Source organism: Lemur catta, chromosome 1, assembly GCF_020740605.2.
Source record: "Lemur catta isolate mLemCat1 chromosome 1, mLemCat1.pri, whole genome shotgun sequence".
In the NCBI taxonomy this organism is placed as follows: Eukaryota; Metazoa; Chordata; class Mammalia; order Primates; family Lemuridae; genus Lemur; species Lemur catta.
Window position 1 is genome coordinate 87,117,485 of NC_059128.1, and position 26,884 is coordinate 87,144,368.

Consider the following 26,884-nt stretch of genomic DNA (forward strand, 5'->3'; position numbering starts at 1 on the left):
TTATCTGAACACTGAAAAAAGATGTTAAATTAATCTGAAGTATAATTCTAGTATAGCTATATAAAAAAATTAAGGATTCAGTAGTACACTTTTTTTTTAATCCTATAGCAAGAAAAAACAGACAAATAGAACTGTCCTGGCAAAAAAGGGAAACACGCAACATATAAAGAATAGAAATGTGACAATAAAATAATGAGATGTGTTTCCACTATTTTTCCTCCTTTCCTATAAAAATCAATCCCTCCCCATTGGCTTTTTCCCTCAGCAGAAATATATACACATATCTTACAAACAAAGCAAAGCAAAAGTCTCTAACTTTTTCTCTAACAACTAAAGTTCACAATGTCTATACTGCTTTCTTCAGGCTCTATGATCAGGCTTCTTTTACTATTTTACTAGAAGTCCATACTGCCATCAATGGCCACCCAATTCCTAAGCTAAGAAACATTCTTCAGTCAACTTTTTTAAAAAGCATATGAGACATTTAAATATTTTTTGAGTTGACCTTTGGATTTTCATGATGCCACTCATCCTCTCAGCCTCCTGTTTGTGTTTCCCCAGGAGTCTGATAAATGCCTCCAGCCTAGACTATCTACGCACACACACAGTCTGGGCAAAAGAGATGGCCATGTAATTAATTGCCAACTAACCCTTCTCCGTTTCAATCTCAGTAGGTACTTCCAAATACTCCTCATCTCCAATTCCCCTGGCCAAAAACCTGGTATTCTCTATCTCAGTGACACCCACTATCCAACAGGTAACCTAACCCACAAATCTAGACGTCACTGTTACATTCTACTTCTCTTTCACAAGAAATACCAATTTTACCATCTGTTCAACTCTGTGTCCTGCTTTCTACTCCTACTACTACTGTTCCAATTCAGGTACTCATCAACTCCTGCTGGTATTGTATTGACTACCTTCTAGCTTCACACCTTTCCCAGCAATCCTCCAGGCTGCTGCCAATACAGTAGTCCCCTCTTATGCAGTTTTACTTTCTGCAGTTCAGGTGGTCAACTGTAGTCTGAGTATGTTAAACGGAAAGTTTCAGAAATAATTCTTAAGTTTTAAATTGTACTCCCATTCTGACTAGTGTGATGAAATCTCATGCTGTCCCACTCTGTCCCACCTGGGACTTGAATCATCCCTTTATCCAGTGTATCCACATTGCCCGCCCATTAGTCACTTAGCAGTCTTGGTTATCAGATCCACTGTTGTGGTATCACAGTGTTTGTGTTCAAGTAACCCTTATTTTACTTAATAATGACCCCAAAGTGCAAAAGTGGTCATGCTGGCAATTAGGATATGCCAAAGAGAAGCTGTAAAATGCTTCCTTTTAAGTGAAAAGGTGAAAGTTCTCAATAAGGAAAAAAAAATCTGTACGCTAAGGTTGCTAAGATCTATTGCAAGAACAAACCTTCTATTTGTGAAATTGTGAAAAAGGAAAAAGAAATTCATGCATAGTATATATACAATTCTGTACTATTCCTGGTTTCAAGCATCCACTGGGGTTCTTGGAATACATTTCCTGAAGATAAGGGGAGACTACTGTAATCCAAAATACTTATCACACCCCACTCTTCTTTAGAGGTTCTCCATGGCCTACAGGACAAATTCTTTCACATAAAATGAGGCCCTTCATGATCTGAATCTTTCTTTATTCATTGCCCAGCACTATCCTGCTTCCTGAAAGTAGTTATGTCTTCACATCTCCAACTCTTTGCAAATGACCTTCCCTTTGAGTGAAATGCACTCCCCCAACTACACAGCAAATTCTCATTTCTCTTCCAAAAGCTAATTTAAAAACCAAGTTCAGTTCAAAGGCCATCTCACTCATGAAGCCTTTCCAAACATCTCCAGACAGCCTGAAGCCACCATATACATGCCTCCATACCTTCATTTCATTTCTTTTTATTTAACTAGCTTGTAAATTCCTTTACCGCAAAACTTTTTTCATTTGTTTCCTCAAGGCAGCCTCACAACACTTTGTTCATTATAGCACTAGATATCTGCTTAATGACTAAAGACACCAGAATCAGTCTCATTATTTTATAGACACATTACATTTATTCAGAAAGATATAAGTATCTCAAAGGTAAAAAGTGAAGCTAACATTTCAAGATTAAGCAAGTTTCATGTTACAGAATAAAAAGCTGATAAACAATAGATTAAAAAGTTATTATGAAACACAGAAATTAGAATTTCTGGCATGCCAAGTTTGCGTCTTTGATCATGCCTCTACCTTTATCAACAATAATTCTATAAGTATTAAGTATCATAATTAAGCTGGTATATTCAATGGACAAATGAAAAACAGATGGGATATTAGAATAGTTATGTATGAGCTCTTCTGATTTCAGAGTAAAATTTATGTTGTTCACTCCTAGCTTCCTTAGGTGAGTAAATACATAAAAGATTACAGGAAAATAATTTCACTTAAGGTAATTATCTTTTCATACAAAATACACTGAAAAGAAACAAAATATGCCAAAATAGGACTTATATATCCTTAACTGATTTTTAAAAGTCTGATGCTCTATCGACTGAGCCTACCCAGGCCCTTCTTAACTGATTTTTAAGGTAGAAATTAAATCAAATCCAAATGATTATGTGACATGAAATTTTCAGCTTCTAATAGCTAGAATTTTAAAACTTTCAATTTATTCTAAATTCTCAGCGGCAATAAAGCAATCTTACAAATATTAACCTTTCAAGAAATTCATCAAATCAAAATGCTATCCAATCTACAAATGTTAGAAACTACTATAATAACATGGTTTTATGTAAACCGACCTGGGTCCATATGGAGGGGAAAAAGTTTGACCAAAGAAGTGTCTATATATATATTCATCCAACTTCTCAAATACTCCATCATTATCTACTTGATAGTCCTTCATGTCTTTTAGATAATCTTTAACATCATTAACAAAGTCAGTGAAGAGCTTCTGATCATGTATAAAGACACCATTTAGGAAAAAATTATTGATAAAATGATCAAGTTCTTCCCAATGATGAAAAGCATCCAGCTCTTTTAATAAGTACCTTTCAATTAACTGTCTAAATTCATCTATCCTTACAGGATTCACCACTGTATTAAAAAGGCTCATGGATTCTTGTCGAGCACATTCAAATACACCAGAACAAGCCTTTCTAAAAGGATAATTTTCCCTACAGTCATGCTCAGCAGTACATTTCTGTGAATTTGTATTTTTTCTGAATTCTTCAAAGTGAACTGGCTTTTCTTTCCTTCCGTCTCTTTGCCTAGTAGGGCCTCTACTATTCTGGTTCTGTGTAGGTGCTTTATACTGTGGATGTGAATAGTCACTAAAAATTGTTCTTGATTTTTCAGCTGCAGCTTCTTTTGTAGCACCATATCTTTTATTGCCCTTTTCATCAAAGATATTCTTGGTGGTATCTTTAAAATGTCTAAAAGTAGATTTAACCGAATCTGAGAATTTTTTCAGATTTTCCTTCACAGCTTCTTTAGCCTGCTTAATTTTTTCTTTATGATGCCTCACAAACTCCTTGGTAGAATTCTTCATGGCATCAAATGTTTCCTTAACTGAACCCAAAAATGTTTCCTTTGACTTATTTTTAGCCCTGTGGTTTCCTCTACCCCCTTTCCTTTTTCCATCAGCTTCTTGTTTTCCATTTTGTTCTTTTGCCTCAACATACAGTCTTTCCCACAAATCAGAACGCTGTTGTTCAAAGGTAAGCTTCCGCTCCAGCTCAGTGAGTCTTTCCCGTAAGATTGCTATTTCCTTTTGTTCAGTTGACACACTGGAAGAATCGGAGTTGCCATGTGACTGACTAGCACTTAGTTGCTGGAGTTCCACCCTTAAAGTCGAGGTTATTAGTCGTTCTCTCTCCAGTTCCCTCTTTAGCATCTTTGCTTCTGCCAACAGAGTCTCCCTTTGATTAACGAAGCTGTGTTTTTTCTGCTTTTCCTCTTCCAAATGCTGCTTAAGTTTCTGATTTTCTTTAACTAATTCAGTACTTGTTCCTTTATCTTCCAATATCCTAATCTGTTCTCTTAGTTTACTTAACTCTTGCTGTAATGAAGACAAGGCTTTTTCTTCCTTCTCCAGAGATTTTCTTAAATGCTGATTTTCTGTAGCAAGGTTCATTTTCTGAGTTTCAAAGGACATCTTCTCTGCTTCAGTAAGGGTCCAACACCTTGCAAGGTTGTCTTTCAATGACTAAATTTTTTTTGAAAGAGAAGAAAGAAAAATGTCAACTGCTTTAAAAGCTGTATTTAAATCATTAAGATATAACACTCCATAAACTTTAGTGGCTTTACTTCTACAGATACTGTCCCCTGGGTAGTATAATGTTCATATGCAAGAAAATGCTTAGCAGACAGCTACATCAAATGAAGAACAGTGGCGTGGTGGAACAAGTTAAAGACGGGGAAAAGTTAGCTAGAGCTCAGTTTATCCCTAATAGGATTTTTAAAATAGCAATAGGGGTACTTTGATTACTGTTTCCTATAATTATATGAAGTTCTTACTGGTTCCTGGGCCCATTTATAAAAATTAGGAGAAAAGGGGATAGCTCTTCCATCTTTTGACCACAGGACTCTCTTCCTGAAAAGGCTCCTAGGGAATTTAGGTAGGAAAAGGCTTTTCTGATTCTTGGGGAGAGAGATTATCTTTTATAAAAAGTAAAATTACATCTAGAGCTGATTTCGGGTTTCAAAAAATTCTGTTTGTAGTCAGTGTACCCTCTGAAGGAAGAAACATTTCAATAATCTTAGTCCTATTTGAAACATTTTAGTCCTATGCAAACAAATATTTCCAATAAGTACGAGTAAGTCATAAATTCTACAAGCACATTAGAGGACAGACTGAATCTTGGTAACATTTAAAACTAATTTCCCCAACTTTAAGTAAACTTCTGAAGCGACTGTAACCCAGATTACAGCAGCTCTGTAATCTGTACAGATTAATATAACTCTGAAGATTAATCTGTAGATTACTATAACTCTGAAAGTCAGACAGAAACAGGATAGAAATCATGTTCAGGTAGGCTTATAGAATTTTACTAAAGTTCAAGGTAGCCTCAACTGATCTGATTTTGCTTTCACACATATGCATTAGTAACACATTTTAACCAAAAACAGTGAAAAATTAAATAATATGCTTCAATATGTGTTATAGCATTATCCACACAGTTAAAATATCTTATGTATAAGTCTGCCAAATGATACTTAAATTTGGTTTAATTTACCACAAACATTATGGTTATCACATTGAATCAGACCAGTAAAATTATCTGGTTTCAGAAACAAGTAAAAAAGAAAAAAAAGAGAAAGGAAAAAAAAATCCTTTAAGAGAACAGCACTATTTCACACTTGAAAAATAATTATCTGAAATGTTTCTTCACTTTCTGGCTCATTAATCTTCAGACAACAAATTAAGATTTAAAATTTAAATGCAGTCATTTCTTCTGCTCTACCTACATGAGAGAAAACAAGTTTCTTCTACCCAACAGCAGTGGACTGTGGAGTAGAAGAGACTTCTGTAGCATAATCTTGAAATGCACAAGAACAGGAAGCCACAGAGTGAGGGAAGAGTACAGCATTCTCATCCAGTAACATGATCTTTAAACAAGTGATTGATGAGCAGATGCTGAGCAGGTCTTCCCAAGAGTTTCAACATCTGATCCACACTTAACAGCCAGAAATAGGAGATCTGTAAAAACTGACTCTCTATAAAGATTTGTGCTTGGTGAGTCTCCTAAAAGCTAATGTCATCCTGTAGAACCAGAAACCATTGTGGTGAAGAAGAAAATGACATCTGATATAGGTAGGAAAACTACACTATTTATAATTAGCTGCAGTAGTATCCCCCTGAAAAAATACAATTTGCATATAAATTGGTATTCTGTCCTCCCAGGAAATATAATCATAACCTATAAGGGAGGCATACATAAATTAAGTGTGAAGGAGATTGAGGGGGTGAAACAGAAGGAAAAAGCAGCAACTTACTTCTCTATCCTGAGCTTATCTACAATCCCTACACCATTCCTAGGAAAGAACTAGATAGGAGACTAGCTATTTTGCTGGTCCTCACAAATCCAATAATATGTTAGGTAACTGGACAGAATAGACAGTAAAGTCCTGTTAGATCTAGGTGAGTTTTAGGTAGAAAAACATAATATGCACCCCGCCTTCCATCAGAACTAACAAGAAACCAATAAAAAGGATTGGCCATTTCCCCTGATCAAGGGAAAATTTTGGAGAAAATAAAAAACCACAACTCTTGGGGCCAGGCACGGTGGCTCACACCTGTAATCCTAGCACCCTGGGAGGCCCAGGCAGGTGGATTGTTTGAGCTCAGGAGTTCGAGACCAGCCTGAGCAACAGCGAGACCCCGTCTCCACTAAAAATAGAAAGAAATTAGCTGAACAACTAAAAATATATATACAAAAAATTAGCCGGGCATGGTGGCGCATTCCTGTAGTCCCAGCTACTTGGGAGGCTGAGGAAGAAGGATTGCCTGAGCCCAGGAGTTTGAGGTTGCTGTGAGCTAGGCTGACACCACCGCACTCTAGCCTGGGCAACAGAGTGAGACTCTGTCTCAAAAAAAAAAAAAAAAAAGAGCAAAACCCTGTCTCTACTGAAAATAGGAAAAAGTAGCTAGGCATAGTGACGCACATCTGTAGTTCCAGCTACTCAGGAGGCTGAGGCAGGAGGATCACTTGAGCCCAGGAGTTTGAGATTGCTATGAGCTAGGCTGACGCCACAGCACTCCAGCCCGGGCAACAGAGCAAAACTCTGTCTCAAAAAATAAATAAAAATATATATATATGTAAATATATAATATATAAATAAAATATATAAATAAAAGTAAATAAAGCCACAACTCTCATTTTTCTCTCCCACTGACTAAAAATGTTTTGCTTAGCTCTGTGAAAATAATGCTAATAATAAAATGTCTATATACGTATATAAAATGTCAGTTTTAAATTGCAGTTAAGAATAAGGGCTTTGAAGTCAGATGCTTGGAATCAAATTAGCTCTGCTAATCACTACCCTTGGGAAAGTTGGTTAACCTTTCTGAAACCTCTTTCCCAGCTATAAAATGAAGGTAATAATTGCTTAATTCACATATTGTGAAAAATAAGAGAAATACTTGTATGAGGCACTCATGACCTATAATCATTCAATAATTATCAGCATTATTATTGATTTACCAACCTGCACTGTACATGTATCTAAACAGCATAATTATTGGCTAATAATTGTTTTTAATATTTGTTAGTGGTACACACCTTATAATCTATAAAAGATTCTTGTTCCTGTTGACATTGGGAAAGATAATCCTTCATATCATTCAATTCATCTTCATGTATTTTTCTGACTAACTGTTGACGCTTCTGAATCTGAATTGTTCCTAAAATGAAAATTTTTATTAGGTATAACACAAATATGATTACCAATACTTTAAAATACATAAAAACATTTAATCTGTATATAATATGACCACTTAATCTAGACAGAATCATTTTCTTAAAGTATCAGCACTTTACAATTCTTTAAAAATTCTGATTATAGGCTGAGTACGGTGGCTCACACCTATAATCCCAGTGCTTTGGGAAGCCAAAATGGGAGGATTGCTTTAGGCCAGGAGTTCAAGACCAGCCTGGGCAACAAAGCAAGACTATATCACTATAAAAACTAAAAAAATTTAACAGGCATGCATGGTGACTCACACCTATAGTCCCAGCTACTGGGAGGGCTGAGGTGGGAGGATTGATTTCTTGAGCCCAAGAGTTCCAGGATACAGTGAGCTATGATCCCACCACTGCACTCCCGCCTGGGCAACAGAGCAAGTCCCTGACTCTTAAAAAAAAAAAAAAAAAACACTGATGGGGGAGGGGGCAAGGGCAATATACAAAACCTAAACATTTGTACCCCCATAATATGCTGAAATTTTAAAAACCTGATTATATAGATGAAGAATAAATAAGTGAAAGCTCATGAAGTCATTCATCAAATGGTGGTGGGATGTTAATTGTAACATTTTAAGTCAGGCCAAACTGGGTTAATTTTTCAAAATATTTATTTAACAATAACCCAGAAACATTTAAGCAGTTCACTATCCATTTGATTAAAACAAGCCAGCCTGTACTTCTCTAACAAAGATAACAATTTATATAATGTTCTTATCTTACTATATTGAAGGCACTCAGCTTTGATGTTTTGAGGGGATCTTTGAAGTACAAAGTGTTTCAGCCTCCCTTACAGAGACATGAACCATGGTACCTTTTCAGTTTATAAGTCAATAAGGGAAAACGAAAACTTTTTCTCTCTTTTGTAACATTCTGCCTAAAGGATATAAAGCACAGCACAGAAAATAATTGGCTAGCTGTGATTATGCACCATTCTCAAAGCCAAATCTGTTAAGAATTCTGCAATGGTTATTTAAGTTGGTCATAAGGAAAAAAAAGAAAAAAAAAAAGTAAGTAGAAAAGAAAAAAAAAAAAAAACAATTCTGCAATGGTTAGATCCGTACTGGAGTACCACTGTCCTTATCCCAGCAGTGATAAAGGAACCATAAACCAACTAGGATTCTCTATATTTTCACCCTAAAATAATCCTTCATATCATTCGTCTTCACGTATCTTTCTGACCAGAAGTCAAAACATTACTTTGCCAAAACATGTTGTTCACATGCTGCTATATGTTTCACACATGAGGGGGAAAAAAACCTACTATATCAAAAGTAAGGCAAAATGCATTCAGCAACATTAATCCTACATCTACTGAGTGGGCATGCCACTCAGTATGTACAGATATCACAGAATTTTACAACAAAAGGATGTAATGATAGTTTATCATTTCTTCCCTTACTGCTATACAAATTATTTTTTAATTTCTTTAATACATCTTAAAAAATACTAAAAAGAAAATTTGGCAATTTACAGACAACTGTTAGATATTCTAAATGCTACTTAACAACTATGATACTCTGTGTTAGAATCCAAATTTTCCAATTTCTAGAAGCATGGCAAACTTGTTTCAAAATTACTCAAAAAAACTCAGATTTTTTCACATGTTGAAAGAAATTTATCTATAGTTCCCAGAGTATCAGAAAACCTTTAACTTTCTATTTCAAACTGCTAATAAGATGAATTCCTTTGCCCACTGGAAAATAACCTAAAACTGTGTTGAGATGTGAATTCAAGATACTGTTAGATAGCATGTTCTTGATAACCATCTTAATGTGGCCCTTCCTTTTCAGTCTCACTAACTAATCACTGGAGTTTTCCTCCTGCACATTCAGCTGCTTAACTATAAGATGTTACCACACAAGATACGATCTTGGCCTTCTAGTCGTGCCTACAAATGCTGCTTATCTTACCACATAAACCCATTGTCAGTTTTTGCTATCACTCCTGTAAGACTTCTCATCTACAGATGTAGTCCTAACCTCTCACCAGAGCTTCCAGCAACTATATCCAGCTGCCTATGGGGCAGTTTGGGGGCCCTTTTGTGGAGGGGCGGAAATCAAACTTCAATACCTGCCCCAAACCGTTTTAGAATAAATTGGGTATAAACAAACCAAACTATGCTTACCATCTATTTATTTTATCATCTGGCAAAACCCTTCCTCAGTAACTCCTAACTCCAAATGTGATGCAGCTAGCACACTTCCTAGAATGTAATAAACTGCCACTATCCCACGAATCCAGGCTCAAAGTCCTATTTTCCATTTTTCCTTCAGTGTTCCTTATATTACCAACTTTCTCTCCATCCCACTGTCACTACAATTGTCAAGGCCCTCATAACTAATATTGGGATTACAAACCTCCTAACTGTTCTAGTTTTTCCTATACCACTTACCTTCCTGCACTTTTTTCCTCTAAAATCACTGCTGTCAGGTCACTCAATAAATCAAACTCGCCTACCAGATTCCAGTATGTTTTACAATATTTAATTAAACCTTGAACAACACAGGTTTGAAGTGCAGGTCTCCACTCATACGCAGATTTTTTTCAAATAAATGCAGAATCCCATCATACACGGAGGGACAAGTTTTCCTACATGTGGCTTCCACAGTCACAGGACTTGAGTACACAGTGGATTTTGTTATGGTGGGAGCACAGGGGAGTGTCCTGGAACCAATGCCCTATCTATACTGTGGGGCAGGGCAACTCCACCTATTCCATTATTTCTACATACGTATTCTGCTATAGCCCAGGCAGTCTTCTCACTGCTCCCAAATCCAAGTTTACTTTTTCCTCAGTTTATCAGGTTCTCCTCATTGGAATTTTCTACCTTTCCTTTGGCCTGTCATAAGCTTACTAAGATTAGACCCAGCTTAAATCCTACTATCTTCAGGATGATTCAGTAGTATATTCTTTGAGCTGTAATTCATGTCTGTGCTATATAACTTAGCATCTAGTTATACTGCTACATTGTCTGCTGAAGAGGAAGGCAGCCTATCAATATTTAAAGCAACTCCATGAGAAAACTAAATCAATTGAACTCCACTGATGATTTAGAATATAGTCCACAAGTAATGACAAGAACAAGAAAGATTTCTTCATACATGAAGATTTTTTTTAAAAACTTCTGGAAGCACTTTCAACTCGCCAAAACCCTGGAGTACACTATTTTTCTATTCTTAGTCATGCTAGCTTTCTCTTCCAGTATAGATCTGACACTCCAAATATATATGGAGCCAAGGCTGACAAATGTTCTGAGTGATTCATTCAATAGTATGTTTTTGTTCGATTATAAAACAAATGGCTGACTATGGGATGCAATGACTGACTTCACTGTGAAGATGGATGGGAAATTCAAACTGGCTGTGAAATCAACTCCAAAGAACACTGAGATCGATGCTGAAATTAAGAAAAAATGGGATGTCCTTTAAGGAGTGACTGTGAAAAGTCATTCAGGTTAGGTTTTGTATGTTTCTTAAACCAATCTCCTTACTATATAGACATACTTCATACTATATCATCTGGGCTTTTCATATTCTAAAAAGGCTAATATGAAAAAATGTAGGAAAATGTTTTATTAATTGTAATTAAGTAAATTGTACTAGTTACCAAAATCCCAAATAACAGAGAATTGACCTCACTTTGGAAAGTACTCCTCCCTAAACTGATCTTTCTACAAAATATTCAAAGGGCATACAAATGGTGAGGTTTTAATGCAATTTAGATTAACATTAAAAGTCACTAACCAGTTTTTAAGTAAGAAAAAAAGACTAGGATAAGACCTTCTCCTTCATTACCTTCATGTTTACTTGTGGGAGGAAAATCATACTCAAAAAACATATTGATATATTTGTTCCAGCTAGTCAATAAAGTTAAATATGTATTTCAAATCAAATCTCATTACAACAAACCTCAAGAGAGGATATAAATTTTAGTATCTCAGTATTAAATTCAAGCAAACATCCATCAGGAGTCTAGATACATACTTATTTTATTAATATAAAGTTAAATACAGTAAGAAACACATTTCACTAACTCTGACTTTAAACAAATATTGTCTTCAGTAACTTTATTCTGACATCATACTATGTTGAGTAATTTATCTTTTCCACAAATCGACACAGGGTCCACGCAATTCTTCAATCTTTGCACAATAAAAACATTTTTGGAAGGAACCAGGCAAAACAGAAAGTTAAACTGTGGATTATGTATGCAAAAAAATCTAAAAGTAGTTAAGGTGAACTAAAAGTTGTAAACTTGACAAAATCTAAGACATTTCTTTTTAAGATGCCCACCCTAAATTCCAATACAGCAAAGAGAGTGAATGTTCAGTTCTCAAATACTCCTGCCTTTGTACAAACATATACCTTACATAAAGAGATTCAACCGGGAGGCTCCTAAATGAAAAAACACCAACACATGGAATGCCTTCCTCTTCTCACCCAAAAGGCATAATGGCTTTGAATCAATAAGATAATCAACATACATAAACACTAACAAGCTTAACAGAGCAAAGCATAAAGCTTAACTAAAGACAAACAATTCTCAATTCATGTGAACCATGGAAGCAATAATGAATGTCACAAAATATGATACTTACATGAAACCTCAAAAGAAATAATGAGGACTAATTATTTCAACATTTCAAATGTAGCTATTTCAACTGAAATTTAAATAAGCCTCCTAATGAAGTCACAGTTCAAATTTGTTTAACCGTGATTCTAAGTTAAAATAATTTACCTTGTGGTGAGCATTTCAGATTTTCAATCTTCCAATCTTTTAACTTTAAAAAAGTCACAAATACACATACTAATAATAATCCTTATATTTCTTAACTTAATAACTACTGCCTCATTTAAGAGAAAACAGTTTTGTGAGACAGGCAACACCCACTTTCCAAATGAGAAAATGGGGCTCAAACAGGTTTTTAGTTTTCAAGGTCATACATTTAATTGATGGCACTGAAAATGGATCCCAGAATTCCTTACTTAGTGACTGTGACTCCACACTTTGTCATCAGTTTATATGTAACAAACTTTCAAAAACTTACCATAGAAATGTCCAAATCCCATGCTGACTGCAATCACTAAGGCAAGTATAACACACTTATTGAGACCACTACTGAACTGGCGTTTACTCGACTCCTTAGATGGTTCAGTTTCTTGTGTAGTAAGTAGCTGTTCTTCAGATTCTGAAGTAGAAACAGTCTTCTTCCTGGCACGGCGTCGTCTAAAGGCAGGACTAGGCTGATTACTAGTTTCATCACTACTTGATTCATCGTCACTAGGCTGAGATGAAAATACTATTTTGAAAAGAAAAATATTGACATTTAGGTATCAAAAATTTTGGAAAAGCTTTCCCAGTAAATATGATTTAGAATAATCAATGCCATCCCTACATGCCTTTTGACACAAGACAGCCAAAAACAAAAACCAAACAACACAAACAAAAACACCAAGTTTTCGATTTATCAACATAAAGCCGAAACATAACTGGGATACACAAGAATCTGATAATCATATTACTCTGTGCTTCAAGAGACCATCTATATCTGTTTTTTTTTTAACTCCCCTTGTAGTTTAAACTATTAGAAAGAACAATCATTGATTCTCATAGCCTATTAAATTTCATTGCTATTAGAGGTATAAACAAGTACTATTTCTAGAAACAAAAATAACCTCTTTTTCTTCATTTAATTTCAAATAGAGGTAATTTAAGGAACACAGGAAAGTATACCAGCAAGATCCTGTGATATACAAAGAACAATAACTACCAAAAGTTTCCTTGGGTGTATCTGGTCCCTAGTTTCATTTCCATCCTGTTAGCCCATGATCAACATTCAAAGCACTACAGTTTAACATAGGTTTCCAGAAGTCAGATGAGCCCTTCCCTTCGACTGCCACTCTTACTAGAAGGTTATTAATTTTACCCTCTAGTAAATATGTCAGCATGAGGAAGTGACACAACAGCTATCTCCGACATTAAGGACTAGTCTCGTACTGCTCCTTTATGAATAGAATAGTAAAGGACAACAAATCAGGGGTGAAAAAATTGCACAAGAAATGTCAAGTCAGGGAAACATATCCCCTGGAAAAATCACCTTCAGTTTTTTCCAAATGTGTAATTCTTTAACACTGTATCAACAACCTATATGTTGACACAGAAGATTAAATAACTCAGCAATAATTTCCACAAGCTAAGTAGAAGAAAAGAAAAGCACTTTAAAAAGTAAGGATAAAATGTAAACCTGAATTTAATACAACGAGCTCCAAAACAACAAACATTCATGCTCCAAAAAAGCAAAACAGTTGTTCAGAAGACAGGATATCCATGCCACAGGAAAGCTGGTGACTTAGGTTAGGCAGTACTTTTTAAAGATGGATCATGGAGCATTCAGTTCACTTCCACACTTACAACAATAAACAAAAAGACAGAAGGCACTACTGAATGAATGAATATTCCTAATATTTAGTGATACAGGTGCCACTGAGAGATCTTTTGGTCATGACCCTTATGCCCATCATGTTTATCTGGTTATTCTTGATCACTAGTTTTTCCAAGATGCCGTCGCCTCAGGTGTGAGGTTACATTTCTTGGACAAAGAGAAAGAAAGGAAGACTTAAACAAAGCATTACATAATACAAAGGCATTCATGATCACGGTTGGAGTATTTAACTCAGGCTTTCTGACATAAAATTAAGATAGGTAAAGGTAAAAATAAACCATTTATAAAAGTTCTTTAAAATAAATCTTCAATTCTACATTAACATATTGCCTTCATTATATACGCTAACAAGCCAGCATAACCCATATTAATATAGTCATGTTCTTGTCTAATGCTTCCATCTTTTTTAACCCATACATATAATAGATGAAATATTTTGATTTTTAATTTCTTTTAAAGCTTAATTTGACCCATAGTCCAAGATGCAAGCAAGGCAAAGGCATGCAATAAGCTTGGCCAGCTTTTTTACAAGATCAATTTTGAACACCTGTTTCAAATATCACAGATGACAACAGGTATCTTTAAAGCACTCAGTAAATAGTAAATGTGACTGGCACACTCAGCTCGAGAGAAGCTGGTCAGATTTAGTCACACCACCTTGGAAAGCGAGTTGGCTAGGAACATGGTGTTTCAGCTGATCATCCCATCCCCAAATGCATTCGGGAATCTTCCACAGCTTCTCCCACCACCTTTCTTTTGTGAATAAACAGGAAAAAAGATGTATAAAGCTTTATTATAAGGAATAAAAAGGAAAAAGAATTGAAAATACTTATTTTAATTATCACTTAACATTATTATCTGTGTTAAATTAAAATGTAAAAATCATACCTTTTTAAAAACACACACAATACAAACTTTTCTACAACTACCAACTTTGCTTTTTGAGGGCAGAAGAGAGGTCATATAGAGGAAGTAGGTAGTGTTCTTAAACCAACAAAAAGTACACTGCCACAAGAATCTAATCTAGTAGAAGGAAAAACTGAAGTTGAAATCCTGTAAGTTGAAGAAAGGAAAAGGAAAAAACAAAATAACTAAACAATGGGTAGCATGAAATTAATAAACCAAGAAAAAAATATGGGGCTAAGGGAAAGAGAACAAAAACTCTTGGCAGCTGATTTATACATAATGTTTCAGCATAGTCCAAAATTTCATCTTTGTTTATTTTTTGAACACTTTGTTTATTGAAATAATTAATTTCTGTAGCGGAGATAACAATGGGTAAAAATACACTTAATCAAATATTTCTCTTAACTGAGTCTGCAAAATTCCCAGGAAGTCCAAGTTCAGAAAGGAGATAAACATTAGAATACTAGTCTTAGAAGGCCCAAGTTCCTGAAGAAAAAAAAAAATTAAAGTGTATAGATTCTTTCATGTCTTCTATGTCAGTTTCTTACACATCTGCCTGGACCCTTCTGCAGTACTCTGTCTTCAAATTAACATTTGGCCCATGAACATTCTCAAATTAAACCAGGAGGAAAGGAGGGGACAAAAAGACTACTTAAATACAGCACAAATCCTACAGTTAAAAAAAAAATATGATGACCAACAAGGACTCTAGAGTCAATTATATTAAGCCCTGGTAAATAAAGATATTATATACCTGCAGTCCCCAAACCCCAGGCCGTGGACCAGGACCAGTCCGTGGGCTGTTAGGAATGCAGGAGGTGAGCAGCAAGCAAAGCTTCATCTGTATTTACAGCCAGCATCACCAAACTGAGCTTCGCCTCCTGTCAGATCAGCCGCAGCATGAGATTCTAATAGGAGTGCGGACCCTACTGTAAACTGCAGGAGAGGTATCTAGGTTTTGTGCTCCTTCTGAGAATCTAATGCCTGATGATCTGAGGTGGAGTTGAGGCAGTTATGCTAGCGCTGGCAAGCGGCTGCAAATACAGACTGTCATTAGCAGAAAGGTTTGACTGCACATCCTGGAAACAACCAGTCCGCCACCCCAATCCCCATCCCCCAGTCAGTGGAAAACTTGTCTTCCTTGAAACCAGACCCTGGTGCCAAAAAGGTTGAGGACTGCTGCTATATACTATGTATGCTACTTTAACAACAGCTAAAGTTTTCCTCTGACCAGGAAGGTCAGATGAACGTTTAAATAGGAAGTGTTTTCAAGCTCTTGTTTATAGGTAAACTACTAATACACTAACTAAAAATAACTCCTCATTAAATGAAATAGCGAAGAATCTCTACTTGACGTTAGCTTAAACTAGAATGACAGAAATTCTTCTATCTGATTCTCATTGTCAAATGTAAATATTAAAGAATGGTAAAAATGTAAGAAAATTATCTAAATGCCTGTTTTTTCCATTAAAAATAGGAAATTTTTGGAATCACTAGCAGTGTTCCAAGTTGTCTCTGCCATAATTCACCCCTGGTTATAACCGTAGGTTAATAACTGTGGGTTAAAGGTTTGTATCTTATGGTATTTTCCAGGAACTTTATGCCTAAATATTCACATCACCTTGAAAGATGTTATTTATATACATTCCTATAACTGAGCTGAACAACTGTGGAAAAGAATCAAGCTCAGCAACTCACACTTTAACCTCCAAATGATTCTGTCTGAACAATGGGCATTAACTGCATTAAGAATGTGATTTACAATAGTGATATTTTCATAACAATCTAAAATGAAAGATCAGGTGTCCCAGTCTGAGGAAGAGTGAGACTCCATCTCTACTAAAAATAGAAAAAATTAGCTGGGCGTGGTGGCATGTGCCTATAGTCCCAGCTACTCAGGAGGCTGAGGCAGGAGAATACCTTGAGCCCTGGAGTTTGAGGTTGCTGTGAGCTAGGCTGAGGCAACAGGGCAAGACTCTATCTCAAAAAAAAAAAAAAAAAAAAGAAGAAAAATCAGGAGTCAGGAGCTTTGGGAGACTACTATATTGACAGCACCTTGGACCCTGTCTTGAACATAGTAGGTACTCAAATATTTGTTGAATGATTAATAATTGAATGTATCTGAAAGACTTCAATATGAATTTTCTTTCACTATTTCTATAATACAAAATGCATACTATTGTAAGCAAAAATATTAGCATCCTCCTACTTTTAGCTAGCTCAACCTTCTCTTAAAGATTTAAAAACCACCAAATGCATTTTGGAGCATTTGAGATTTTAACAAATCTCCTTGAAGAAATTTTGTCTTCTATTTAATAAGAGATAGCTGTTGTTATAGAAAAGACTGCTGTGTTCTAGGCCGTAGACTCTAGGAAAACACTAAATATAATACATTTCAAAGAAAAAAAATTATCTTGAATTTTACTCAAATATATTCAAAACTAGAGACTTATGGTTAGAAAACAATGCATTATATAAAATACGGTAATATAAGTCCTTAAGTTTTTATCACTGTACTTTTTATCCTTCTATAGTTCTTACCAGTTTCTGGCTGACAGAATGCATACTGGCTGCTAGAGGAAGAGCCCATGTTAAAGTCTTCTGGGTTCTGTGCTTCTTCAACAATGATTACTTCTTGATTTCCCATTTCTTCTAACTTCGGTGGCTCAAGGGTAACAATATCAGAATCGTCACTGGCAGTTCCAAAACAGACATTGTCTTCAGATGACTTTTCTTCCCCTGCCTGAAGAATAATTTTATAGATAGTAAATTGAACAATTTTTTAATGGCCTTATATTTTCTACACAATTCAAAGTAAATAATGGTACTGAGTATTAGGGTATTTTGAGGTTAAAATAAAAGATATGATTCCTACCGATTAGTAAAGAATTATGCAATAGTAGGTTCACCTTTTAGTTTGAAAATGCTATCAAACCACTTGGCTACTCTCGGAATTAGACCAGACCACTGCCTTCTCCTAGTGGGCTGCAGAAGCTGAGAAGCCCACTTTTGTTCCTAAATAATCATAGAAAGAAAAGAGTTCATTTCTCTCACAAATCCCATAGGTTTATTTGAACATAACTCCGGAGGTTAGGGAGCCCAAAAAAGACTGATTAAACTTTTCTGGTTATGTATGTAATAAACTTCAACAGCTATGCCATGAACTATTGTCTGAATGTGTCCTCCAAAATCTATTATGTTGGAATGTGATTGCCAATGTACTAGTATTAAGAGGTGAGGCCTTTAGGAAGTGATTAGGTCATGAGGGCTCCTCCTTTGTGAATGTGATTAAAACCTTTATAAGACAAGCTGCATAAAGCACCCAGCCCTTTTTCATTCCTTCCGCCATGCCCTCTTGAGGATACAGCAACAAGGTGCCATCTTGGAAGCAAGAAAGCATGCCCTCACCAGACACTGAACTTGCTGGTACATTAACCTTGGACCTCCCAGCCTCTGGAACTGGGAGAAATAAATTTCTGTTCTGATTTATAAATCACCCAGTCTCGGGTATTTTGCTATAGCAACGCACACAGACAAAGACACCATGTAAAGATCATCTAGTTTTATCTGGAAGTTAAGTAAAACTCCAAAGGACAACATGTAGTTTGCTATCAAATTTAAAAACTAGGCCGGGCGCGGTGGCTCACGCCTGTGGTCCTGGCACTCTGGGAGGCCGAGGCGGGTGGATCGCTGGAGGTCGGGAGTTCAAGACCAGCCTGAGCAAGAGCGAGGCCCCCGTCTCTACTAAAAAGTAGAAACAAATTATCTAACTAAAAATACGTATAGAAAAAATTAGCTGGGCATGGTGGCGCATGCCTGTAGTCCCAACTACCTGGGAGGCTGAGGCAGTAGGATCACTTAAGCCCAGGAGATTGAGGTTGCTGTGAGCGAAGCTGACGCCACGGCACTCACTCTAGCCTGGGCAGCAGAGCAAGACTCTGTCTCAAAAAATAAATAAATAAATAAATAAAAATAAAAACTAAACATCACTTTAGATTGAACCATGAACAGCTTAATTTCTTTTTTTTTTTTTCAGGAGACAGCGTGTCACTTTGTGGCGTAGGCTGGAGTACAGTGGTGTGATCATAGCTCACTGCAACCCAGAACTCCTGTACTCAAGTGAGCCTCTGGCCTCAGCTTCCCAAGTAGCTGGAACTACAGGCGTGTAATACCACACCTGGCTAATTTTTCTTACTTACTTATTTATTTATTTATTTATTTATTTAGTAGAGACGGGGTCTCACTATGTTGCCCAGGCTGGTCTCAAACTCCTGGCTTCAAGTGACCCTCCAGCCTAGCCTCCCAAAGTTCTGGGTTAACAGGTGTGAGCCACCATGCCCAGACCCAACTTTAACCTTTAAACTGACCAATCTGTGGAACCTCACAATTTCAAATAAAAATTGCTTATAATTCAAATAGAAATGGAATGGACAACTAAAAATGGAGGCTTGAATTAGCATTCTCTAAGGATACTGCTTATATATTCACAGGGTAAAATAAAAGTTTACCTCAATTGCTGACTTGGTTTCTTCGAAAGCTGGATGAGCAGTTTCTCCCAGTAACACTGTGCCATTTTGTCTGCTTTCTAACATAAAGCAAAAATCAATACAATTATTTCTTGATTTAAGACTGTTGACTTTTTGTAGTCTATATATAATATGGGTAGATAAAAATCTATTCTCAATATGTTAAAGTGGATTTAATGAAATGTCATATACAATTATAAAAAAGTCACTCCCCTGGTGCTAACAATCATTTCTCTGAAATTGTTGGGAGATAATTTTAGATACTGAACTGAACTCACTTAGCACCTACTAAGAACTCAAATCAAAGCTCCTTTGAGCAAGTAAATAAAATCTCTACCTTACGACACCAAATTACTTAATCTAGGTGTTTATAAAAAACCCGTTAATATGAAAGATCCATTCTCAGATACCTGGTGGCACAATTCCTGAATTCTTAAAAGTTCATTCAAAATTCCCAAAGATATCACCATTCTAATGGCTGTCAATGCATCATACTATAAGAATCAAAACTACAGCTTTCAAATTATAAATGATTTACAAAACAAAAGTGCTTTACAATAAAAAATAAACTATAAAAAACAAACTCAAAAGAACACAGAAAAACAAAATAATGTCACTACAGAAGATACATTTTAAAAAAAATCTCCTCAAAGAAAACATCCACAAACAGGCTATTGAGTTCATAATATATTTTTAATGAAAAAGAGTATAAAATGTTAACAGAAGTTAAAAATATTAAATATAATAAACATATAAACTTCTACACAAGGAATATATATCAAATGTCAACAGCAATTATTTCCAGACAAAATAATTATAGGCCATTTTAAATTCCTTGTGCTTACTATTACTTTCTCCCTATCATGAACATGAATTTTTTACATAAAATAAGACATTATTATACCCTCTTAACAGCATCCATGAGGTTGGGTAGATTATTATTTTATTCATTTCATTTCATTTTTAGAAATAGGATCTTGCTCTGTCACCCAGGCTGGAGTGCAGTGGCCAGATCATAGCTCACTGTACCTTGAACTCCTAGTCTCAAGTGATCCTCCCACCTCAGCCTCCCAAATAGCTGGGACTACAGGTGCTATCCACCACGCCCGGTTATTTTTTTTTTAGTTTTTGTTTTTTGTAGAGATGGGGTCTTGATATGTTGCCCACGCTGGTCTTGAACTCCTGGCCTCAAGCAATTCTCCCACCTAGGCCTCCCAAAGTGCTGGGGTTACAGGTATGAGCCACTAAGCCTAGCCAATTTGGCATAATTCTTAAGGGCCCTAGGATTTTCAGAATGGTAAATGATCACTGACTTTCGAGTTAAAGTTACCAGCTGCATTAGCCTCAAACAAGAAAGTCGGTTTGTTCTTCGAAGATTGGAAGCCAAGCAGCTATTAAAGTCCTAGATGGCATCTTCTTTCAAGAGAAGGCTGTCTCATCTACATTAAAAATCTACTGTTTAGCATAGCCACCTTCATCAATCATAGCTAGATCTTCCGGATAACCTACTGTGGCTTCTACATCAGCACTTGCTGCTTCACCTTGCACTTTTATGTTATGGAAACAGTTGCTTTCCTTAAATCTCATGAACCAACTTCTGCAAGCTTCAAACTTTTCTTCTGCAGCCTTCTCACCTCTCATCCTTTACAGAATTAAGAGTTACGGCCTTGCTCTGGATTAGGTTTTGGTTTAAGGGAATGTTGTGGCTGGTTTGATCTTCTACCCAGATCACTACCACTTTTTCCTTATCAGCAATAAGGCTGTTTTGATTTCTTATCATTGGTGTGTTCACTCGAGTAGCACTTTTAATTTCCTTCAAGAATTTTTCCTTTGCATTCACAACTTGGCTAACTGTTTGGCTCAAGAGGCCTGGCTTTCATGTTATTTCAGCTTTCAACACGCTTTCCTCAATAAGCTTACTCATTTCTAGCTTTTGATTTAAAGTGAGAGACATGTGATTCTTTCTTTCACTTGAACACTTAGAGGCCACTGTAGGCTTATTAACTGGCCTAATTTCAATATTGTGTCTCAGAGAATAGGGAGACCTGAGGAGAGGGAGAGAGACAGGGAATGGCCAGCTGGTAGAGCAGTCAGAACACACACAACATTTATTAAGTGCACCGTTTTATATGGGCGCAGTTTGCGGTGCCCCAAAACAATTACAATAGTAACATCAAAGATGAACAATCATGATCACCATAACAGACACAGTAATACTAAAAAAGTTTGAAATACTGCAAGAATCACCAAAATGTGACACAGAGACATGAAGTGACCACATGCTGTTGGAAAAATGGCTTTGACAAATTGCTTGACACAAGGGTTGCCATAAACCATAAATGTGTTAAAAAAAAAAAAAAGGCAGCATCTGTGAAGTGCAACAAAGCAAAGCACAATAAAATGAGGTATGCCTGTACTCTACAGCATGATGATAACTACTGAAAAGTTCAGTAAATCTCTTCTGATAAATTAATCTTATACATTACTAGTCTTAACTTTAATAATCAAAAGTAAATGTAAATTATTCCACCAAATAAATTCATGTTAAATCATGTGACACATAATATTTAGTCACTGGTTATATCTGTAGCATCAACACATATATGAAGGCCCAAACATATACTAACTACAGCTGCAAATAAACAAAACAAATGCTTGGGGCCAGACTGGTGACACTGGGTTCTACAGACCTTCCCTAAATCCACTCTAAAATTCTTCTAGTTCTTCAGTGACCTGATCACTTAGGTTAGCCAGAAAGGCTGCCCACCTGAAAAGAAGGCAAGATTCATGTCACTCCCATATCCTATTTAAAAAAAAAATCAGAATTTCTAAACAACTTACCTCCCTGCTCTACCTGCAATACTTGTAGCTCCTCTTGCTCTAAAGATGAACATTCTGGGGTAAGCTCACGGCTGTCACTGGCTGTAACAGAATTCACCATCTCTACATCAGACCCCTAGAGAAAAGAAATTGATAATCATTCAGTTATTTGCCTATTAGCTCCTCAAAGCTGGATTTGACCATATGCAGATGCTTCCATTACTAAAAATCCCAGATGTTGCTATACTCCAAAAAAACAGTATCTAATCTGACGAGCTTTTGTTCAATTTGGTCCACAAAGGCCTAAAACAGCAGAATGGAGTCACAGGTTTTGATTCTAAGTCAAGTTGGTCCAAAAGTGGAATGCTCTATTTGACGAGCCCAACCAATAAATTTGAATCCTAGAGGATAAGTATCTAAACTTAGCTGTTTCCATGAAAATTTAATTCTACTTAACATTTATGGAACTACTATAGACAAGGCACCTTGCTAGGTATTGTGGGGTATAAAGAATTCAAATTTACAACATATTCAGAAAAATAGCCATATGCAAATACTACTTATTACAGCAATGTAAGCTAAAACTGTTTAAGGGCATGGATTATACAAACCTATTAGGTTAATGAATGCTTTCCTTATATTTTAGACTATTTTCATTCTGAGGTTATCTTTCCTACTTTGATGTCAGACTGTCCTTTAATAAAATAGTGGATCTTATCATTTTTCCCCTTATATCTTAATTTGCAAAATAAAGTTAATCACTAAATTGATTCTGCCTCTACCTATGCACCCCCCTCCCTTTTTTCCTAGTTTGTTGATACATGAAATTCAAAGTCTAAGTTCTTCTGATATACGTAACTCAAAGCAGCAAAAATTAAAAGAATTCAGGAAATGAGTAGCCTTTAAGATGAGTACTAACGAGAATTCTGAATGTAAGACTTTGGGTTTGCCTATCGTGGCAGGCAGGAGAATGGCAGAAGCTAAGGCAAAGTTAGAGCTAGATTAGGGATCGCTGGGGAAACCAGTTCTGGCCTACATCAGACTGGTAGTTATGGTAGAGAAAAAGGAAACACATGTAAGAGACATCAGCGAGAGAGAGCAGAACTTGGAAACTAGATATGGAAGAAGAGAGATAAAAGTACAAATATGATTGATCCTGTGACATGATGTCTCAGACACACCCTAATGTCACACTGTCACATTTGGGTAAATGCCAAAGGTTTGCTGTCTTGCTCTACTCTGCAGATGCACAAGCTGCCTTGTTCCGATATTGCTAATTATCCTTGAAGGAGAAGTTGTTGCCATGGGAGTTGATCTAACCTTTGTATAATAGAAAACACGTTAAAAATAGAAAAGTCACTTATGATTAATAAAAAAAGAACCATCTCAATTTCAAACGGTACAGTTGCTTTTCTTTTTTTTTTTTTGTTTTTGTTTTTTTGTTTTTGAGACAGAGTCTCGCTCTGTTGCCCGGGCTAGAGTGCTGTGGCATCAGCCTAGCTCACAGCAACCTCAAACTCCTGGGCTTGAGCAATCCTTTTGCCTCAGCCTCCCGAGTAGCTGGGACTACAGGCATGTGCCACCATGCGCCCGGCTATTTTTTTCTATGTATTTTTAGTTGTCCGGCTAATTTCTTTCTATTTTTAGTAGAGATGGGGTCTCGCTCTTGCTCAGGCTGGTCTTGAACTCCTGACCTCCAGTGATCCTCCCATCTCGGCCTCCCAGAGTGCTAGGATTATAGGGATGAGCCACCACGCCCAGCCAGTACAGTTGCTTTTAAATTTTGAAATTGTAAAGCTGAAAAGGAGATCATTTTGTTTTGTAAATGCTGTTTTCTAGAAGATATGACTAACAAATTACCTAAACCTTAAATTATTAAGGGAATTATAAAAAATACCATTTAAGTTATTTATTAATGAAGGAAAACAAATGAGGCTTGAGATCCTAAAAATAGGAAAACCATAGATAAATCCATTAAAACTTTGAATGAAAATGATTTCTATTTGTTTCTGTTTATCAGTATACTATAATTTTTCTATGATGAATATATTTTACTGGTGTGAGAAAATAAGCCAATGTTTATTATGTGCAAGTTATGGACATTCATTGTATGTACATCATTCTTCTATTATAAAATCCATTGAGGGATAGGGTTCTAGCCACAGGCCTTTTCCTGTCAAGTTCTGCTAATATCATACAAGTGGAACACATGTTCTCCATCCTCCTTTCCAGTCTGTTCAAATCTAGGCTCTAGTATATCCCAGTTGCATAATCTTGGCCACATTACTTAACCTCTTTAGGTTTTAGTTTTCTCAACTATAAATGAGGATGAAACCAATCTATGCCATGGTGGGTTGTTCAAAATTATATGAGAATAGGGCATGGTAGCATGCGCCTGTACTCCCAGGTACCAAGGAGGATGAGGCAAGAGGATGGATCACTTGAGCCCAAGAGTTCAAGGCTGCAGTGAGGTATAACCATGCCTGTGAATAGCCACGGCAATCCAGCCTGGACAACATAGTGAGACCCCATCTCTTAAAAAAAAAAAAAAAAGATAAAATTATATTGAGAATGAAGGGAAAGCAGAAAGCACAGGGCCTGACCAATAACAGATCCTCAATAAATATTTGCCTAATGTCACAAAGCTAAGGAAAGCTGTATACAATAATGTATTAATAGAAGATGGTAGCCTATGAAGAATATTTGGCAGTGAAGTTTAATGTGGGTGGGAAAATGTCCAATAGAAATGTTTGCTTAAATGCAGAAAAATACTGGCTTTCAAAGAACACAGTTTACATTACTGCTAACATTGTAATATTTTGAATTACCTTATAAAAAGTATTAAATATCATACCTCATGATTGATGACAGTCCAACCACAAGATGAATCACTGTCACTGGAATTTTCAGACATTTTTCAGGTCTACAAATACAAGAACATATAGACTTGTGGGACACATTTTTAAAATTCTATAGGAAGCACCATATGTGACATAAAGTATGAAAAGTAGCTTACTGCCTTCCAGTTGAAACTGAGACAACCCACTCATAGATTTGCCATACAGGACATGGTATGATTACATACCTGTATGAACAAATACGACCAAATGTTTAAGACAAGGAAAGCCTTCTGGATTAGGTATGGACAGTCATATTGTTAGAATGAAGAAAGTTGAGTTTGTAAGAAAATGTAGGATTTGGCCAGAGAAGAAGGGAAAGAATCCAATTTGACCACGTGAGGAAGTTGACGGTTAGTAGAATGGGGAACAAACAACAGTAAAGGCCTATATATTTAATGAACAGTAAAGTGTGAAAAGCATGGCTGAAGAAACCTAGAAGTAGTGGGAAATGAAAGAGCTCCCACACCAAGCAAAATGAAGTCTATATGTTGGCAACACAAAGTGATTTACATTTTCAAGCAGAAAAGAAACATGATTGGTTTTAATGAAAATAACTGTGTCAGCAATACTTGAGTTTAACGGGGGGGGGGGGGGGGGGGGGGGGGGGGAGTTGGTTAGAAACTTGTGGGGTCACCAGCAATAACTCAGACTCAAACCCTAACTAAGCACACATTTTTCACATTTTTCACTCTACTTGCTTTGTTCTCCCTTTTCTAGCTGAAACTCCTTGAAACTTCAAAACCCAGCTCATCAAAGCAAATGGTATTCTTACTAACTTGTTCTACACATCTAAAGCTTATACTTCTATTATTGCACATATACTGTGAATACATTAGATATCTAAGTTGATGGGTTGGTATTTTAATAGAACTCTACTGCAAACAATATGAAACTAGTGGTCAAATGAGAACAAGGCAAAAATACAGAATCTGAATCATCTGCTGACGATTCTGGAAACTCTTATAAATTAATATTTCAAAAAAGGAAGATACAAAGAGGTTGGTCACTAATGACATAAAAATTAGCATGTTTTCAGATAAATTATTCAGAACCTGAAATAAGAAATAAAGATGATTGTGTGACTTTTAATGTCATGCTAGAACATTTTGTAATGAGTTCACCTGAAGTCATCTAATTGTTTGATTTCCAATTTCAATTGACTAGGGTCCAGGAAGTTTGTAACTCTATAAACTTAAAGGTAAGCTTACAGAAAACCATTAAGGTTAAACAAATTTTTTTCTGTCCCAAGTAGAGATTATCCAAAAAGCTACAGTTTGAATACCTTGCAGGATATTAACCAGACTTATATCTTTTTAATTTTATTTCGGCATTCTTTATTAAACTGACTATATATAAAATCCCAATTTCTCATTGAACCAGTTTTCATGAATTTCAAAAAACTTTTGATACATGTCACTGTCCATTTGAGAATTTTTTAATAATAATTTGAAAATCACACATTAAACATATGGGCAGGCCGGGCGCGGTGGCTCACGCCTGTAATTCTAGCACTCTGGGAGGCCGAGGCGGGCGGATCGTTTGAGCTCAGGAGTTCGAGACCAGCCTGAGCAAGAGCGAGACCCCATCTCTACTAAACATAGAAAGAAGTTATACGGACAGCTAAAAATATATATACAAAAAAATTAGCCGGGCATGGTGGCACATGCCTGTAGTCCCAGCTACTTGGGAGGCTGAGGCAGGAGGATTGCCTGAGCCCAGGAGTCTGAAGTTGCTGTGAGCAAGGCTGACGCCACGGCACTCTAGCCCTGGCAACAGAGTGAGACTCTGTCTCAAAAAAATAAAAAAATAAACATATGGGCATACACAAAGAC

At 36.2% G+C, this 26,884-nt stretch overlaps 1 protein-coding gene across 5 annotated transcripts in view; it reads right to left on the reverse strand.

Annotated features, from left to right (window-relative positions):
- Positions 1 to 26,884, reverse strand: part of CCPG1 (cell cycle progression 1) — a 48,903-nt gene that overhangs the window by 886 nt on the left and 21,133 nt on the right. For 2 of the 5 annotated variants that reach the window (XM_045529683.1, XM_045529687.1), the window contains exons 2-8: positions 25,007 to 25,075; positions 22,174 to 22,288; positions 19,315 to 19,391; positions 17,348 to 17,549; positions 12,506 to 12,757; positions 7,276 to 7,397; positions 2,794 to 4,199 (exon numbers count right to left, since the gene is read on the reverse strand). In XM_045529683.1, the coding sequence (XP_045385639.1) occupies positions 2,794 to 4,199; positions 7,276 to 7,397; positions 12,506 to 12,757; positions 17,348 to 17,549; positions 19,315 to 19,391; positions 22,174 to 22,288; positions 25,007 to 25,066 (2,234 nt within the window). In that variant the 5' untranslated portion in view covers positions 25,067 to 25,075. Of the gene's footprint in view, positions 1 to 2,041; positions 4,200 to 7,275; positions 7,398 to 12,505; positions 12,758 to 17,347; positions 17,550 to 19,314; positions 19,392 to 22,173; positions 22,289 to 25,006; positions 25,076 to 26,884 lie in introns of those variants that run through there. The other 3 variants (XM_045529678.1, XM_045529669.1, XM_045529697.1) reach the window with 2 other exon arrangements.